Genomic DNA, 19094 nt, shown 5'->3' on the forward strand with positions numbered 1-19094 from the left:
TTAAGGCTTCCTCTGTTGATGGAGAAAGACCAATGCCTGTGGAGAGTGAATCACCCTGGTTCCCCCAGACACCGGCCCAGGGGCTGTTGTCTCTCTCTGAGTGCATCCCCATTGAGTCAAGGACGTGCCTGGCAAAGTCACCCAACCTTCAGCTGTTGCTTCTTGAATGTGGTGGATCTCACTAGCCTGAAACGCGCAGCCAATCCTTTTTTGCTACCTGCAGGGACTGCCAGAAGATGAAGCAAAAGGTCTCTGACGTCCAGATGGGTAGGAACTTCTATATAGCGAGGGACAAAGTTTTAACCGTGTCAAATGGACCTCAGGTTAAGAATTTGCAGCACTGCTTGAGTGAAAACCGTCACTGGGATGTCACAGAACATAAATCTAGTGACCAACTGAAAGGTGCCTCAGTTTCTGGATGAATCTGCTCTGTTTTGATGGTGTTTTGTAATGGTAAGTGAAGGTTGGTGTGAAATGCTGCAAGGGAAGGTTTTTTTGGGGGGGCACTCTGAGTCATTGCATATGAATCCAGACCCATAACTCAGTAAATTTATCAGTGTTTCAGGCATCATAGCACAACTTCCATCGTTTTTCCACAGCTGCTTTCTTTTGTGATGTTATTACTTTTCCGTACCCAAAATGAGCCTGGTGAGAGAAAAAAGGAGAGATTGTGAAATTAACCCCCCAAACTGCAAGTCTGCAAAATATGCCATCATACACAAAACCCCATGAGACACAAAACCCCAAACGACACACTGCAAATAAATCACAAAGAGTTTCTTCAAAAATGTTTGCTAAACTATAATTAGCGTAAGTTAGGGGAGCACTTCAAACCGTAATGTATTCTAAGCCAACTTGCAAACAGAGCACTTTTAGATTCCTTTTTATTTCCTCAGTAGTTAGTATTTGCTGGGCTGTTTTGCATTTTGAGGAGCATTCATTGCTGCCAGGCAAACCAAACCCTCAAGCGCTTTAAATTAATGTCCTGATCCTATCAAGGCCAGCTTCCCAAATATATATAAGGGGTAGTGTCAAGGTGTCACTGCAGCGGGATCTCCGTTCCTCTCCTGCAGCAGAGCTTCCCCCGAACCTCCACATTCTGCCTCCACGGGAGCCACGATGAGCAGACAGGCGCCCACGGTGAGATCCGTGCTGGGACGGAGAGGTTTCAGCTCAGCCTCGGAGATCTGCGGCCGAAGCTTCGCCGCCTCCGCCTGCCAGCCCGCCCGCTGCGGGGCTGGTGCCTACAGCAGCAGGAGCGTCTGCAACCTGGGTGGAAGCAGGAGAATTTCCTACGTGAACGGGGTCTGTGGTACTGGATGTTTCGGAGACTTCGGCTTCGGAGGTGTAGGCTACGGTGGTGTCGGAGGAAGGGTCGGCCTTTGCGGCCCCAGGGGATACAGCATCATCAGAGGCTACCCTGATCGCAAGGCTGACGGCATCCAAGGCATCTGCATCGATGAGCGGCTTCTGAAGCCCCTCTGCGTTGGGGTCGACCCACTGGAGCACGAAATACGCTGCCAGGAGAAGGAGCAGATAAAGACCCTCAACACCCAGTTTGCCTGCTTCATCGACAAGGTGAGTGCAAGGCTGCTCCCTACCCACGTTTCTTGGTGAAAAAAAGGGAAAACAACCCAACCCCTCCCCAAAACGCCAGTCCTGCCTGTGCCCTGTGCTGCTGAGCTGGGTCCATGCAAGGGTCCAGATCCCACTGAGCCGTATTTGTTCAGACCGGGATCTCCACTGCTGGAGAAGGGCTCACTGCAGCCTGAGTATTTGCTGGGGTCTGCACCCTGTCTGTGGCAGCACTGGACTTCCCTGCAGTTGTCCCCTCTCTGGATGGCCTCAGTCCAAGGCTGATTTCTTGTTGCAGCCTTGTTCTGTCTCAGAAGTTAGAGCTCAGATGGGCTCATCTTTCTGCCCCATGTTAGACTTTCTATTCCCCTTTTGTCTTTACATGGAGTGCCTGTTCCAAAACCGTTCCTGAAGGTAGAGAAAGCTGATCTCGATTCAGGCATCCAAATGTTAGATGTTTAAGGCTGAGCTGCCACGGTAGGATCCCTCTGTAGGGGGGACAAACAGGTCCCTCCAGCTGGGGACGTTGTCTCGTCCTATGGCACATCAGAGGCAGCTTCTGGAGGAGCTTCATTGGCAGTCATCGGTGAGAAACAGAGTTAGCAGAGATTCAGACATGTGACTTCTAGATTCCTAAATAGGGGCTAGATTTCATGATAATTTCATGAATATTATGGCGTATTGCCCCACGCTTTCCTAAAGTCCTATTCATATGCCTGCAGGACCAGCTCTGGTTTCAAAGTGGGAGCAGACAGCTAAATCAGGTGTTGGTTATTGCCTTCCCTTCTTTCTTTGAAGAACTGCTACTTTTTGGCCCTCAGGTCCGCTTCCTGGAGCAGCAGAACAAGGTGCTGGAGACCAAATGGGGCCTCCTGCAGCAGTACGTGCTACCAAAGAAAGGGAAGAACCTCGAGCTGTACTTTGAGAACTACATCTGCGACCTGCGGAAGCGCCTGGACTGCTTGCTGTGCGAAAAGCAAAAGCTGGGCAGCGAAGAGTGTGCCACGAGCCAACTGGTGGAGGAGTTCAAGTGCAAGTAAGGGCCCTCGGGTCTCCTGCTGCTGCTGGCGCTGCTCTCCTGCAGGCAACCGCTCCCAGCCCAGCAGCGCAGCCCCTTCAGGGATGGCGCATTCTTCTGCCTCGCTTGCAGGCTCTTTGCATTGGTAATGTCATGACGAGGCTTCCGATCTCTGGTCGGTCTAATGCTTGGTTTCCAGACACTGCTCTTACAGTGCCTGATGGCAGTCTCTGGGCAAGTGAAGGCTGTTATTGCTCGTGATGGCTGCTGTCTGTGTTTGAGTGTTGCTTGCCTCAGCCTTTTTCTTCTCCTTTTTCAACAGATATGAAGAGGAAATCAACAGGCGTACAACTGTAGAGAACGAGTTTGTAGCACTCAAAAAGGTGAGAAGCTCAAAATAAATGGAACGTTATACCTCTAATGGGCTTATTTGGTGTAAAGCTTGGCTGCAATAGTGCACTGCTAGCAAATGCCTGGCAAGAGTGAGCAGGAAGAGGGAGGCCTGTAAAGAAGCACAGTCAGAAACAGAGACAATGGGAGTAGAAAGCAAGAATAATATACCCTCAAAGTCCACATCATCAGCACTAATGCAATAGTTTTCTTAGCCCAAACATATTCTCAAGTTGTCACGGGAGGGTGTATTCATGGAAGGGGTCAGAGTGGGAGAGGCCGCACTGGCACACTTGATGTTGAAGAGGCTGGTTATTTCCTGACAGTCTCTTCACATCCTTTATACTTGGACATCAGAAAAGGAGAAATCATTTGAACAATATTAAAAATTATGTTTATGTACTCATTAGTCAATTCTGAGTTTGTAGCTAAGACCTAAGTAATAAATAAACTAATTCCTGTAAGTCATGTTGGAATGGCTTTGTTTTCCTTGAGGAGACACTGGGGCATCTTGACTCATCCTCTCACACCTTTCTGCTCTTGAGATCTTGTTGAAACATGCATCTGTTTTATTGGCGCTGCCTCTGTCTTCTCTGAACTTCCCCAATGTTTCAGTGAGATCGGGCTGGAGCACATCTCATCTCTTTCAGGACGCAGACTGTATCTTCTTGAACAAGGAAGAGCTGGAGGTGAAGGTGGATCTGCTTAGAAGGCAATTGGAGCTGCTGAAATGTGTGTTCGAGGAGGTGAGTTCCTTTGGTCTGCCCCAGAGACGGTGCTGTGTCACCCTTTGGGTACCCCCAACTTCTATAGCTTCCAGTCTCTCTTGGACTGCTCTCGTCCCAAGCCCTGAATACTTGAAACACGGATCTACAAGGTCGATGTAATATTAGCATGATTATGTTGGAGGTAGGGTGGCTCCCCCTCTCTTAATGCAGCTCCAGGTATGAATTGGCTGTCCTAACTATACCTCTGAGAAAAGAGATGCGTCTGTCTCGTTACTCCGGATTGCAGCTGGCTGATTAGAGCTCAAGAAACTCCCAAATTAATCCTGTCATTAACATCACTAAAGCAGCCGAAGATGACAGGATACCAGGGGTTAAGTCACCTGCATTCCTTGCCCTTGATGTGGACAGAATTACTGCAGGTCAGCACGTAGGTCAGCAGCTGACGTGCTCATCCAGCAGGGAGGATTTTCTGCTGAGCTAACTGGAGGGACATTTCTTGACTCGTGCCTGTAGCTGGGCAGTGTGGCTCTTTGTTCCAGCCCTCCCTCACTCCAAAGTCTGAGTACTGCCAACAGCTAACATTGCTAACAGCTGCCATTCCCCACCGTGTAGGAACGAGCTCAGGTAGATCGCCAGTTATGCGACACCTCGGTCATTGTGAAAATGGACAACAACCGAGACCTGGACATGGAAAGCATCATTAAGAATGTGGAGTGCTGGTACCAAGAAATAGCCCAGAAGAGCAAAGAAGAAGTGGATGCCTTCTACCAAACCCGGGTGAGTACAAAGCAACCTGGGTGTCTGACAGCAACTCAGGGGGCTGCAGATCAGAAATGGCAACTGTCCTGGTTTTGTTTTCCAGTTTCAGGAGCTTCAGGATAAAAGGGGCAAGTATTGCGACGATCTGCAGAGCAACAAGTGTGAGATTTCGGAACTAACCCGGATGATACAGAAGTTGCAGTGTGAGCTGGAGAATGTGAAGAAGCAGGTAGGTGAGGCCCGGAGGTGCTGTTGGCAGGAAGGGCAATGCCTTGGAGGACAGATGAGACACGAGGGAAGATGATGCATTGGCCTTCAGTAGTCTTAAGACCTGCTCTAGGCTAAGTCCCAAATCCAGCCTTCAGTGGTGACCAGCACTGAAATGAAACAGTGAGAAATTTGGGGGCCAAGCAGTCTTTTTAAAGAGGGCGTTGTTTTAGTCATGCACTGTACAACGTAGTATAAAAATAGACTGAGGGAAGAAACCCCCCAGGGAAGCTGTTGTCTTTCCCTGTTTGCAATTGGAAGAGCTGATTAATCCAAGTGCAGATTAACCAAGGATTAGGAAGCACAGCCCCAAACACACCTACACTGTCATCCTCTCCTCTGACAGGTCTCCTGCCTGCAAACTTCCATCTGTGATGTTGAGCAGCGCGGGGACTGTGCCCTGAAAGATGCACGGGAGAAGCATGTTGAGCTGCAGAACGCCCTCCAGAAGGCCAAGGATGAGCTGGCTTGCATGCTGCGGGATTACCAGGAGCTGCTGAATGTCAAACTGGCCCTGGACATTGAGATTGCAACCTATAAGACTTTACTGGAGGGTGAAGAGAGCAGGTGGGTGGCCGAGGGTTTGTCCTTTTCCTCCTTGATTTTGGAGCTACAGGCCAGATGATTCCAGCTCCTAAGTGAAGTTAGCAGCTCCAGGATCCTCCCAGCTCACAGAAACTGGGGGCTGGAGAGATGGCTGGAGGCCATACAGGCCACCCTTGTGCCAGCAAAAACAGTTCCTGTCCTAGGGATAGTCAGACGTGTTGCAACAAGGGATTAGGAGACAAGTGGGTTGGATGTGTGGTTGGAAGTTATGAGTAACGTCAAGTTTCTAGATGTGCATGCAACTGGTTAATGGGATAACATGCATTTCTCTTCTTTCCCCTAACAGAATATGTGTGGGGAACCCGGTGAGCGTGTGTAAGTAACCTGAAGATTTACAGCCTTGAGGGTTTCTCACGGTAGGAAGGGCACTTTATGGAACAGCAATGTCTGTCTGTCCTGGCTCCCTCCTCCTTTGTCTCCCTTTTCCAGTCCAGCCCAGGCTGTCAGGGAAAAGCTTTTGTCCCAGAAACCTCAAATGCCTCTGAATTTCCAGAAAATCATCATTTGGATGGAGGGGGGGAAGGTCAAATTCATGCCCCTTTTCTACTCTTGGAGGTGACAGCAAGCTGTCCTGGCCGGCCCAGCAGGCAACGGGCTGGCGTGCGTTGGGTCTGGGTGAGAACAAGCCTCCAGCTTGGAAAGAAGCGTGGGAGGCAGGAGGATCTGCGAGGGTTGTGCGGGGACCTGGGGGAGGAGGAGGAAGGAGCAGGGGCTCAGGCTGGTTGGATCAGTGCAGCAGCAATCAGGTTTGGTCGGTTCTGTCCCTCACGAAGTGACTTGCCTGTGAGCGTCTTCCAGCTCCAAATAATTAATCCCACGGGCTATCTTGCAGCTGTGGTCAGCAGCGGCTACAATATCCCTGAAGACTGCGGGATGCTGGCTGCGAACGCAGCCGCGTGTGGCTACGGCTCCCTGGGGAGGCGGTCCGGACGCCACAGCTCCCAGAATGGAGGGTTCAGCTCCCGGAGCGCCGGGATCCATCCCAAGAGAGTCATGAGCTCGGTGGCGAAGCAGTGCGTCCCAGAGGTGTACTGCCAAGCCGGGGGCGTCAGCTGCAAAAACGGGGGATTCAGCTCCCGGAGCGGCGGGTACCCAGCCCGCACCGTCATCAGCACGGGAAACCCGGGCTTGAATGCCAGGATCGGGGCTTGCCAAGCTGGTGGTGTGGTCAGCTTTGGAAACCAAGGCTGTGTCATCAGGCAGCTGGGGGGCTCCCCGGTTGTTGTTGCAAATGGCCCCGAAGTTGTGGGGTGCAACAATGGCGTGGTGGGAAATTTCGGGGTTGTCAGAGACCCCTGTGTTGTTCCATAGGGACATCCACAGGGGTGGCGCAGCCGGGACCATCAGAGCACAGTTCCTATCACTGAGATGATGCAGAATTGTTTCTCTGCCCACAAATAGCACCATTGTCACCAAGTCCATTCCCAAACTCATTAGCATCAGACATATACCCCATCAGGTAACATTTTCAAAGTCCCCAACCCTAAAGTCACATCTAGCAAGCTTCTCCAGCAGGTGCTCAACATGGTGTTGTTTCCCTGAGTTTATACTGCCTAGGTTAGTGCAGCTTTTAGGTTTTGTTTGTTCCACTGCCTTCCCTCCCTGGCTTTCCCATAACGAGCAGATTCATTAGTGATGTTCTTCCTTACAAGACACCTCTTCTTCTTACAGCACCTCCCAAAGCATTTCAGAAAAGAGGATGATGGTTTAACTTTCCCAGGAGGCACTGCAAAGCGCACGTTCCTTTTCTCGTCAAAAAATAAACCCTGAGCTGCAAATCTGAGCTTAAATTTTAAACTGGGCAATTGCAACTTTCAAAGCACCTGCTATTTACACTGCAGCCATAGGCTTTTTGTGGAATTTGCTTACAGATGAATACGTAGTACTTTCATTTGCTTCTGCATGTTAGGGGTGGCTAGTTCAAAGCGTGCTGATTTTTAGAAGAGCTCACCCCCATCCCCACCCCTTAAACACCAAGGAAGTTCCAAGGCTTCTGAGTCTGACATCTTTTACTCACGTAAACTGAGCTTCCTTCACTGACTGCTCGAAATTCCCAGCTTTCCACTGTGCCTTCAATAAACTGCATTGAAAGTACATGTTTTGTCCCTGAATTTTTCCATAGCTGGTGTTTAATGAAAGTACACAGTGGGGGAAGAAGTGCTCTTTTGCTGCCTATGTGTCCACGGGCAGAGAAAGGGCCAAAAAGATCTTTGGATTCTCTGCAGAGAGCTTGGGGTGTGGTGGGACTCAGATGCCAGGAGTCCAGTGGTGTTTATTCTAGTTACCTCCTTAATGACGTCGCCCTTAGGTATTTTATAGCCCAAGGTGCCCTTTGCTTAAGTACCAACTGATCTCAAAGCTTGCCAGAATCCCCCCAAATGCTTCTGAGCATTGCACAGCCTCCTGCATGACAAGGGTGCCAGCCCGAAGCTTCACTCCCCACCGAGACCTCCTCTTGCTTGGTCCTCCCAGGTCACCGCATGGAACAAGGACAGATGCCCATGCTGACCTTGTCCTATGTGGGCTCAGTAGGACTGCAATCAGGGCTGTGCTCTGCCAGATCCGTATCTATTCCAGATATAAACTACCTCTGCTCTGATGGCACTAGGGCTGGCAAAGGGTGACGCTGCCCCATATGGTTCAGAGGCAAAGGGATGAGTTCTAAACTCTCTTGGCCATAACGGGGTGGATCGACTTTGTCTCAGTTCTGAAGTCTCCCACGCAGAGCTCATGTGAGCTGGTTGCTGGGGGCTCATTTCATGGAAAGAAACCAACATTTCCATTGGGTGATTCATCTGACCAAACACAGACGCCTAATTTAGCATGAAATGCATCAAGTGCTAGACTCTACTGACTGCATCAATTAGCTCTCTCCTGGCTCTACAGGCAGCCCGGGGCAGGGATATTAGCGCAAATGGAGACATCGCCATGCAAGACGCCTGCATACACTCAGACGAATACACCCTGCCTGTCATCCCCAGGATTTGCAGACACTATTATCACACTGAATTTCTTCCTGTCTCCAGCACATGAAGAATTACAGGTCACACGGCGCCACTGATCTCTGCGCTCTCATGGGGCACAATTCTAATAGCAACCTAAAAAAAAAAAAAAAAAAAAAAAAGCAAATATTAAAAGACTGATGCAAAGAAAAAGGATAAGTGCCTTTGGGGAAGGGCATGAGCTGTCATTTCCTTGCTAAAAGTGGAAAACGTCTCATCTAAGCTTGGCCACCTGTCAGACCCAGGTTAGGTGGGATGGACAGCCCTCCATCCGAGCCCCAATCTCTAGCGAGGAAACCCAGTTTGGTGGTTTATCTGAAGTGGCTAAAATTAGATGAGACAGAGCCCACCTCATCAGCTAGTTTTGCATCTGAGCATAATGCATTCACCACTGCGTGCCTGTAAATGCAATTTGGAAGGAAGGCCCGCCCAATGCCTCAAGCCCCTGCCGAGATGTGAGGCAGCTCCAGGGTCCTCCTTGGGGCGCTTGCGATCCACAGCCAGAGCAACTCTGCTCAGCCTTCTTTTGGAGGCTGAGTGGAGGCCACCACGTTGTCCAGGGCTTTCCCGTCCTGGCCATGACAGTGATGAGACCAAGGTTTGGCATCCCCTGATAGCAAGGCCAAGGAAGAGGCAAGAGCTTGGGATATGGGGGAGCAAAGGGAAGCATCCCCCCCACTGCACCTCTCTCTGGCTTCAGCGGTGAACAGGAGCCTAAACCTGTTCAAAACCCTGACGTCAGCCAGGGTGACTTCTCCCACCTCAACCAAGGAAGCAGTAGGCGACTGCCTAATTGCAACAGGAGAATAATTACCTTTTAGTGGACTGAATAATAGCGAGAAGAAAGGAAGGTGATACTGCCTCTTCCAGAAGTCGGGCAACACCGCTCCCCCTCGTGTTTGAGCCAACACCCAGGTGTTCTCAGCTATAATTTCAGAAAACCAAAGAGGAAAATGAAGGCTGCATTTATTTTTTTTCTGTGTGGCTATGGCTGAATGGGTTAGCTGTAAAGATTTTGTCACAGTAACAAAGGGGAAAGGTTCATCTCAAATGGTTTGCAAACTATTCATTAAGCCGTATATTACAAGCTTTGAGAGGCTGGGAACATTTCCAGATAAGTGATTACTATTTTTCCTTCCTACTCTTTTTTGTGACTGTTTGTTTTAAGAATCGAAAAAACGTTCCCATTTTGAATCATGGCAAAATAGCAAAACCCACATAATTATATTTGTGAACTTTTGCCAGCTATACAGTTTCATTGCAAAAATTTCAAAGGACTGTTTTGACTATTTTTCAAAAAAAGATTTTTGCTCTTTTTCTAATTGAAGTTATCTAAAACAAACTGCTGTTTCAGGCTGGGCATCTGGATTTTCTGTCATGTAAATATACTCAGAGAAGGCATTCTAATAACTGGAAAAAGCTTCTGTTCAGTTCTTTTAGCAGTTAATAACTTAAAAATGCCATTCCGTAAATTTCATCTTGTGAAATGTTTTGGTTTTGGTGTTTTGCCTGACCAATACAAGCACTCTAATCCAAAGCTTACCACAGTCAAGGAGACGAAGAAGAAAGTGGGAAGAAGCAAAGCCTCTGGGCTAAGAGCATGGTTCAGGTCCCCTCCAACACCCACAGGAACAGACAGGCAGCGTGGAGGGTGTTGTGCCCCCTCCAAAAAATGATCCTGGCCTTGGCCTACAGCAATTTGAAGGCAGGGTTGACTCCATTCTTGCATCATGCAAACTCCTTCAAATGTCTCATCCCACTTTATAACCAGCATTTTCCATTTCTACTAACCTGGGCAGGGTGGACCTCTTCTGACATAAATTAATCTTCAAAAAAAGACGGCCCTACCCCACTGACCTGCTCACCCTGAACCTCATTTATAGCCCCGGAAGGGTGACTCACGCCTCCCAGGGCAGCTCTGCGATAAATACATCCAGATAAGAACGTGGGAAGAGGAGGAAGAGGTGGGTCTGTTACAGGAACAGACCAAGGGAGAAAGTCATCCCCACGGTGCCCGTGTCAGGCTGCACAGCCCCGCAGCACCAGGCGGACGAGGTGGCACAACCACAGCAGACAACTCAAAAAACACACTTTGCAGCAAATATTTGAGCAGGAAAACTGAGTGCCAGGTGTTACACAAGGAAGTCCTCCAGACCAAGCTTGTTAGTCAAGCATTTTCACTTGCTTACTATTCTCCATGTGCATGTGATAGCAACTGTAATGTTTTTTCATGTCATAACCAAACATTGCTTACCTCTAGCCAAACCAAACCACGCAGGTTCAAAGCCATTTATCTCGTCCAACTGTGCCCAATGTAAGGGCTGTTTTCAAAGCATGCCACCGGCTGGGCTCTTTCCCTTCCTGCTCTGCCCTTTGCCCACAAGCAAGATGACGTTTTCTTCTCTCCTTGCCTGGAACGAGCTGAAGATGCAGCCCTGGAGGTCCAGCACTGAACAATGGGTCTTTGTTTCTGCCTTTTCTGCTGCTGGTGAGATAAAGGGACTTCAAACTCATGCAGCATCAGTAGCAACAGCAACAAGTATATAAGTGAAAGATATAATATACAATACAATACAATACTATACAATACTATAAAATAAAATAATAAAATAAAATAAAATAAAATAAAATAAAATAAAATAAAATAAAATAAAATAAAATAAAATAAAATAAAATAAAATAAAATAAAATAAAATAAAATAAAATAAAATAAATATTCAATAGCTTTTCTGAAATAAGAGCTCTCCTTTGGTCTCCGTTCAAGTCTATGGAGGTCTCAGTGGTGGACAACACATGGGCTGCAGAAGGTGTGGGAGCATCACAGGATTGGCTTTAAAGATCCCAGAGGTTGTAGGGACCCTGGTGAGTGCAGAAAATTTGGATTTTATAGCTGTGGAGGAGCCTGCAGGGTTGAGTCATAGTGAGGGTGATCCTGTAGGTCCCATGAGAACAGCCAATGCACCAGTGTAGATGAAAGTTCTCAGTATTGGAGAAGCTTCAGTGCCAAATTAGAGGACTATGAAACACGCAGCTAAAGAAACCTCAGCAGCCAATCCGCCTGCTACGCTGATAAGGTGGGAGCAGGAATTTTGCTTTATTCTGTTGTGAATACCTTACACAGCCAAACTGGGAAGTCCCCAGCCACATCAGAAAGAAATGGTTTGAAATATCTCACTTCAAAAAAAACAGTTGACTTGTGTAATTTCACCTTTTTATCCCAGGTGTGAAAAAAACAATGTTTACACAGCTCAGAATTTCCTTGGGGGATAGAAGTTGCGTTTTTGTGGTCTGACAAAGCAGACGCAGATTTATCGCATTTTTTAACCATTACTGAGGGAATCATTATCAGGGATCATTTGCATTTTTTTTTTATTTTATTTTTTTGCTTCAGTTACCCAATTTTCACACAAGAGGTTTCCTTTCTCTTTTCTGCACCAAATGGGATGGCCTAGCTGTCTTCCTGATACGTTGCTTTCTCTTCTTTAATGAACATGCCAGTGCCTATAATTATTACTACGTTATTATTACTGCTAGCACACGGGGCTGGCAGCCATGGGGTGCCTCGTGGCTGCACACACGGGAAATCCAAGGCCGTGCTTTCAGCCCCAGGAAGCGGATAGACACTTTGCGCAGCAGGTGGGAACAAACGATACCCAAAGAGCCTGCCACAAAGCAGATTGTGGATAAATACAGGTAAGAAATTAGCCAGTAATTAGTCCCTCCTGTGAACACTCATTCCTCACAGCCAGACGGCTCCACAATCCACACTATATTCAAAAGCAAGTTGTTTCTTGTGATGTGGTCAGTGTTACTAACAGGAGGGAGAGGAAGCTGGAAGTCAGAGATGTCGCTTGGAAAGGGATGGCTCAGGGTGGCAGTGAGATGTCCTGGGCCACGCTCAGCCCGGGGCTGGAGGATCCCCCAGCTCCGCGGGTGCAAGCAGTGCAGGGCCCTGCCGGGCTTTTTCCTGCCTCTGCTTAATCAACTGCTTTCCTTTTAAGCTGCTGTTGATAGAAAACAGTTCATTTTCTTTTACTTCAGCTCAGCAGTACCAGAGCAATGTGAATGGTGACCCTTTCTGCTTGGTGGCTGAACCAAACTCCCAGGTGTGTTTTCACCTGGCTGCCCCAAACTGTGTTTTGCTGCCTTTGGTCAGGATTTCTCTTCTACCACCCATGAGATGCAAACAGCAAATGAGGAAATTCTCAGAGGCAGGGACTGTTTGTGGTGGAGCAGTGTGAAGAAGGAGAATACGCAGTCATGTACGAGGCTGTTCCTTTTTCCTCCTGAAGTGTATTCAGACCAGAGCAGCACAATAATATCTCCTTGCTATCAGCACACCAGCATTGCTCTCGTTATTAATTTATCTTATTAGGAGGCCAGATAATGCTTAAAAATTACTGCAGTCTCTTCAGGAGATCTGCTCATCTCCAAACACAGGCCAACAAGAGGTTGAGCTTTCCTTCTCCACTTTTTTGGTGTCACTGAGGCAGCCGGAGGAAGCTCCTAACCTCAGGCACCTCCGCCTGCAAGCCCAATTAAAGGAAGCACAGGGAAATGAAGGTTTCATCCATCCTGGAAACATCCTCATCTTTAGCACGGCCCGGTTTGGCATAGATAGAATTGGGTTTCAGAGCTGGAACGGCTACATATCCAAACTAGGCACTCACAGGGCTTGTGTTGCATGTGGGAACCAAAATCCCACAGACGTTCTCCAGGGCTCGGGTGGGTCGAGGCGCTGCCCACGCGCTGCGGTGGGGAATCCTCCGTCTCCACCCAGCGCTCGCTGGCTGTGCTCCAGTTCAGCAGGTTGGTTTTTATCCTTTTTCTGGATTAAAGGCAGCTCGGTCTGTTCCTCAGCAGTGAGTCACTCCAGGTTGGACTTCAGTTGCAGGAAGAGGACTCACATTATACAATTAGTTCTGCATTTCCCCAAAAGTGATGCAAATAAGGGGCAATTGCTCCGGACTGCAACTTTTTGCAAACCTTTGGGCACAAGCTTCACAACACCTCCATCACTGTGGAAATGGACAAGTGATGGGAGATGGGCACCATCAGAAACGCCAGCACTGAGCAGGGCTCAGAGCAGAGCGGACAAAGGGCTTTGCACCATGCACGAAGGACACACCAGCTACCAAATATCAGCACACAAGCATGACTGACAGCGCTGGAGGAGCCCAGATGTCGACCTTGGATAGGTCCTTAAATCCTGCCAGATTTCTTGAAATGAGCTATTTTGCACAGCAGAAGACAAATTAGCACTGCTATTATTCCTGGGCAGTGACAGGTTGAAAATGCAAAGACAGCAGATAGGTGGAAGGGTAAAGCATGGAAATATTTTGCATTCAAGGGTGCTTTTTCAGCTCTGGGGTGAAGGCAAGGGGACTCGGCGTACCTGAGGAACAGGGCCTGACCACTCAGCACCCGAGACCTCCGGCGCTGGAGACGAGCCCATGCAGTGCCCTGCAGCGCTCGGCTGGTGGCAGTGATGAAGGGCGCGGGTGGGAAGGAGGTGCTGAAGCTCAGCAGAGCAACAGGCAATTATGCCAAACCCAGTAGCCATCTCATAAGCAACTGCTTCTCTTTATCATATACTCTTGGAATAACTTGAAAGAAAGCCACTGGGAAGGGGGATGACGTTTTGGGGACAGTCCGCCTCTGGTGTTTGTCAATCCATAATTGAAATGAGGACAAGGAAGCCACAGTTGTCACGCTCAGTAATTAGAGGGAAAGTTGAGCCACCCGTCCATCCTCTGCCAGGTGGCCTGTCTGCAGACAGGTATTTGCGATGCTGAGCAGCATGGTGACAGTGCTTGCAAAACTGCCCAGGGGAGAAACACCAACTGCTCTCTGCAGGAAGCCAAGGAGGAGCTGGGAGGCCAGGTGTGCAATTACTGGGATGTCCTGAGCACCAAGCTAGCTTCTGGTCATTGAGATTTCCACACGCAAGCCATTTCTGGATGGAGAACAAGAGAGACAGGTGCTAAACACTCCCTGGTATCACACACAGCGCCCAGCAGGTGGATTACCCCATAGGATATTCAAGGAGAAAAAGCAACCACATAATAACAAGAACAAAGAGGATAACAAGGCAACACACCAATGCATGGACGTGGCTTCAAGAAATTACACTGGAGTTCCCCAAATGAATCTTCCTCAGTGTGTGTAACCCCACTGAGCTCAGGAGGAGCCTGGGTGCCTGATTCATGCAGTATTGTGGGGCACAGAGTCAGCCTGGCTGTGAAATGCAACCTGAACTTCTCAGGTCCCACTCCATGCAGCTTCTTCTGAAAGCAGCAGGTTCACCTTAATAATGTGTTTCCTTTTATCCTCCAACAGAGAATGGCCAGGGTGTCCCTTTGGCACAGCCAAATAAAACGTGATTCACAGCAAGGCTTGCTCTTTTCCATTTTTCTCTGCTTTTTCTAGCTTTCTTTTCCAGTTACTTAATGCTGGGTTTTCTTGCAGTGCAGGTTCCCAAGTGCAGGGCAGTGGTCGGTGACAGATGCCCAGCTGGATTTCCAACTCAGTATGGACACGTGGAAGAAACTGCTTCCTAGAGCAGGAGATTTCAGTGAAGAGGTTTAGGAACCCATCCCAGAAGCAGACTGAATCAAAGCATGGCTTTGCCTCTCTGAAGGCACGGTGACCTGGCTCACCGAGGACGTAGCTGCGAGCTCAGCTTTGGCAGGAAGGGATTGCCAGTCCAGAGCGATAATCACTACCGTTGCTTGTCTTTATCTCCCTGGATGTGTGGTTTGCTAGCAATTCAGAGCGCTCATCTCTGGAAATGGAGGTTATGAGCCCGTAGGCTGCTCAGTGGGGAAATGAAGGCTGTGGTGTCCAATGCTGCAGCTGGCTGCTCTGCGGGGCAGAGTGCTGCAGCTTCAGGTACTCCTGGAGCAGGTGATGCTGAGCACTAGGGCAGTGATGAATAGAAGCTGGCTGCGGATTCCTCTAGGACAAATACTTCTCTTTATCATGCTTAGCCCAGTGGAGACAACCATAATACAGAGCTTATGCACCCAGCCACCATCTCTGGAATGACACATTGTGAGTTTTTTGCATGCTGGTGGCAAAATGAATCACAAAAGTGACTCTAACCATTCATTAAGATAATAGGTACATCTTCTAGAAACTATACCTTCTGTAATCTCCTTAATCTGAGTGTCCATCTGGAAGGCTTTATGAATAGCTGGGTGCTTGTAAACACAGCATTGTTGTTCCTCCTGGTTCATATTTCTCCTTTTATTCTGCTGAGGCTGGCAGCCACGCAGGAACACAACCTCTGCTCCCGGATCATGCCCCTGTGGCCCTGAAAAGCGTGACTCCAAGTTTTTGTGCTGGTGACTTTAGAAAACAATCTTTTGCTTGATAATACCAAGCTCTCTCATTGACTATTCATGGAGTCCATGCCTCTAGCTCCAGCTCGGTGACTTGTGAGTTCAGGTAAGAGGTCTCCCATGCCAAAAGCGTGTTGCTTCTTCCACGTTATCTCACCAGCCACATCATTCTTACCAGGCCATCGAGGGGGTTTGCTCTCTGCTGAACATGCTCCATGTCCCTCCCTGTAGAGCGATGCCTCCTGATTCGACACAGCACACAGAGATCGCACTGCTGATAAAAGCCTTGTCTTTTCTGCCGTGCTGCCAGTAAGCTGCACGCAATGTTTCTGTATCGGCTGTATTTCATTTTTCTGAAGAAACCTGTCTGTAAGTTTGCAAAATTAACTCTACTACATTAACCACACACACTGAACAGCTACCTTCTATGGTCATTATAGTCTATGTGCGCACACAGATTTACAGAGCTATTGATGGGAACTAGTTGAAATTCCATGGCTGGATTTCCCTCCTCCCACACCCTCCCCTTTCACTCAGCTGCTGGAGGGCATCTCTGGAGTCCCTGGTTGGCTCCGTGCGTGAAGGAACATGCTTTCTAGTTAGAAAAGTTGGTATCGTAGAAGAGACAACTGTCCCATGACACAGCAGGGCAGCATTTCCAACCCCAGCACAGCTGGTTTTCACCAGGAAGGCCCACCTTTCCCCAGAAGAACACTTTTGGTGCCAAACTCACGCCCTGCTCTTGGCATGCGGTTGCTCTCCCTCTGCAGGGGCAATTCCCAATGCTACTCCTGGCTGGTGCGCTTTCATCATGACCCTGCCATACCAATTCCACCCCATTACTCAGAGTCCTAATGATCCACCGGGCCCTGAGTGTTAGCACAAGGTTGGTTAGATGATGCAAAAGGGCCTCACGAATTCCTATGCAAAAGAGGAAAGTTACAAAGGAAGAGGGTGGACACCCGTGGTGTTTGGTACAAAACCTATTTGTCTCTTACAAAATTAAATGGTAAATAAGAACTATGAAGGAGAGTTTCTCAGCTTAGGTCACCCGGTAGCACCATCAAAACGGAGATTTTCAAAATCCATACAGGCTGCTGTGTGCTGCTGCTGGCTGGCTGTTGAGTCGCTGCTGCAACATTTCCAGCAAACACCCAGAAGTCACACAAGCCGTGTCTGACAACTGCGTCCTGTGCCCAGGTTTCCCACCACGTAAACAAAAACTTGCCCAGCACATGCTGAAGTTGGCCCGAACCAACGACCTGCTCTGCCCAGCAGGTTGCTCTCCATGGGGTCAGACATCACCCTTGGGAGCAATGCTCTCTTTTGCTTTGCTTGCTGCCACAAGACCCCAGCATCTTCCGAGCAACACCAGTGACACAGGTGTTTATCACCGCTCATGTCCTCTTTCCAGCAGAAAGGCTGCAGAAGGAAGGTAAAGGTTTTGGAAAGTTTCTATTTGGCAGCATGGCAAATAAAGATGGTGCACATGGACAATGACCACCATTGGCCTGCAAAGTATCTCCGGAATTACCTTGTCCATCTTTTTGCAGCAAAAATGCTATGCAATGGCCAGGGAAAAGCCAGGCTGAGGGCAAATAGCTGTTGCAGAGCAAGGTCAGGAGGATTGCTCCGATGCCCGGTGGCGATGGAAGATGCTCAGACCATTGCCTCTACCCGGGTCCCCACAAATCCACTGCCTGCTTTGATGTGGGAGCAGAATCGAGCTGCAGTTAAGTGAATGGGAACAGCCATCTTCGGAGGACTGGACCCATGAAACCAGAGGGAGATGTCCCAGGGGCCTCATTAGCCACCTTAATGGTGACTTCAATGTCCCTTTCGCAGGGAGCCACAAAAACTGCCCAGCTTGAAGGCAGGGAGGGAGGGCACCAGCTGACAACACTGAGAGCATGGCCCAGCCCTGCCAGCCCCATTTTATCAGGAAAGGGTCTTAAAAAATTTGTTTTCTCACTGGTGTAAAGCAAGCTTGGATGGCTGGGTCGTTACAGCTGGAATCACACCAGGAGGTTGGAAAACCCCTTAGGCTCTCCTTACCCACACGGATGGCTTAACAGATCCCATTTTAGCAAGGCACTTAAACAGAACTAATTTATCCTAATGCTGGGTACATGTAAATCTCAAAGCCTTCAGTGTTATGGAAGCCACCACAGTTCAAGGCATGTTTAGGGCCGAGGACCTCAGGGGTTTCCCCTGTGTAAATTTAGGTGTAAGATGCTGCTTTAAAGCCTTGCTGAATCCCATCAGCCTGAAAACTGCAGTTTCGTCTCTGCCTTGTATCTTTACATGCATCTTTTTTTGTTTAGGCGGGTTAGTCCCTCCCTGCAGCCCCTCCAATGTCACCAGACCCACACTCAGCCAGGACAAAGCATGCAGACGAGGGGGAAAAAAAAAGTCTCTGCGAAGACAGCATTTGCATCCGATTTCAGCTAGTGCTTGTGCGTGTGTGTGGCCGATGGAATGAAGGCGATTGCAATCCTGCTCTTCAGAAGACCAAATCACATCAGAGCGCTTCCTCCTTTGAAGTTTATGTAACCGGTGCTCAGGGCTTCCACCATGTGACTGCGCAGCAGCTTTGTGAAAGCTCAGCAGCTGCAAACCACAAGCACTGCCCCGAACCGTCTCTCTCTGATGTGCAAGGCTGGGCACCTGGAAGCAGCCACTTCTTAGGGTGCGAGGAGGAGCTGAGGGTTGGAGCGCAGGTTTGGTGCTTTCCATCCGTGGGGAAGCAGCCTGGCAGCTCCTCGTGTGCAGGGAAGGATCTCAGGGCTGGCAGCTGGGGGAGGAAGGTGGATGGTTGTCCCACGAGCGGCATTTTCCCTGCTTTCCAACAAGACCGGGAGCACCGAGGGTCCATAGCTCTCAAACAGCGTGCACATCTCCATGCAGCACAATGCGCCCTGCGGAGGATCCGAACCGGATCCAAGTTTCTCACAGCTGGAAAAACTGGCAAGTCGCTGCCCTCCGGGATTAAGGGCCCCGTCTTTCTTGCTGTGCAAAGAAGCCGGAGCCTCCCTCTGCACTCCTGCTGGATGGAGAGCTCCAAGCAGTGGCGGCACCCCAGTACCTCCGTCAGCACCCCAATGCCCCACCTCTGCCCCGCTGCAGCATCACCCAGCCAGCGTTCGGGGCATGCAAGACGCAAACCCCTTGTACCAGGGGCTTGATGGCCCGACTTCTGCCTATTTTGCAGCTTGCCCATGGTTATGCCCACCTAAGGTCACTTTGCATAGACCTACCTATGGCCAAGTGATGCTTTAGCCCAGCCACGGGTGCCCTGTTTCCAGGCAGTGCTCCAGGTTTGGCTTCAGACCACACACCCAGTTCCCTCCACAATGCTTTCACCAAAACTCCAGCACAAAATATGTTTATGAAATAATTCCCCTTT

At 49.2% G+C, this 19094-nt stretch overlaps 1 protein-coding gene and 1 long non-coding RNA gene across 3 annotated transcripts in view; one reads left to right on the forward strand and one right to left on the reverse strand.

Moving 5' to 3' along the window:
- The first annotated feature begins 1105 nt into the window (after window positions 1–1105).
- On the forward strand, window positions 1106–6852 carry LOC106048678 (keratin, type II cytoskeletal 4-like). Its single transcript, XM_013200742.3, has 9 exons — window positions 1106–1578; window positions 2397–2611; window positions 2916–2976; window positions 3634–3729; window positions 4324–4488; window positions 4574–4699; window positions 5084–5304; window positions 5630–5658; window positions 6176–6852. The coding sequence occupies exons 1-9, from the start codon at window positions 1120–1122 to the stop codon at window positions 6652–6654; spliced, it is 1851 nt and encodes a 616-aa protein (XP_013056196.2). The 5' UTR covers window positions 1106–1119; the 3' UTR covers window positions 6655–6852.
- The window catches only part of LOC106048706 (uncharacterized), a 38437-nt gene continuing 26189 nt past the window's right edge, over window positions 6847–19094 (reverse strand). For both annotated transcript variants that reach the window (XR_007160088.2, XR_007160089.2), the window contains 3 exons: window positions 10600–10830; window positions 9160–9270; window positions 6847–8441 (listed from right to left, as the gene is read on the reverse strand). This is a non-coding gene — a long non-coding RNA (uncharacterized lncRNA). The remainder of the gene's footprint in view (window positions 8442–9159; window positions 9271–10599; window positions 10831–19094) is intronic.

The sequence above is a fragment of the Anser cygnoides genome, chromosome 32, assembly GCF_040182565.1.
Source record: "Anser cygnoides isolate HZ-2024a breed goose chromosome 32, Taihu_goose_T2T_genome, whole genome shotgun sequence".
Taxonomy (NCBI): Eukaryota; Metazoa; Chordata; class Aves; order Anseriformes; family Anatidae; genus Anser; species Anser cygnoides.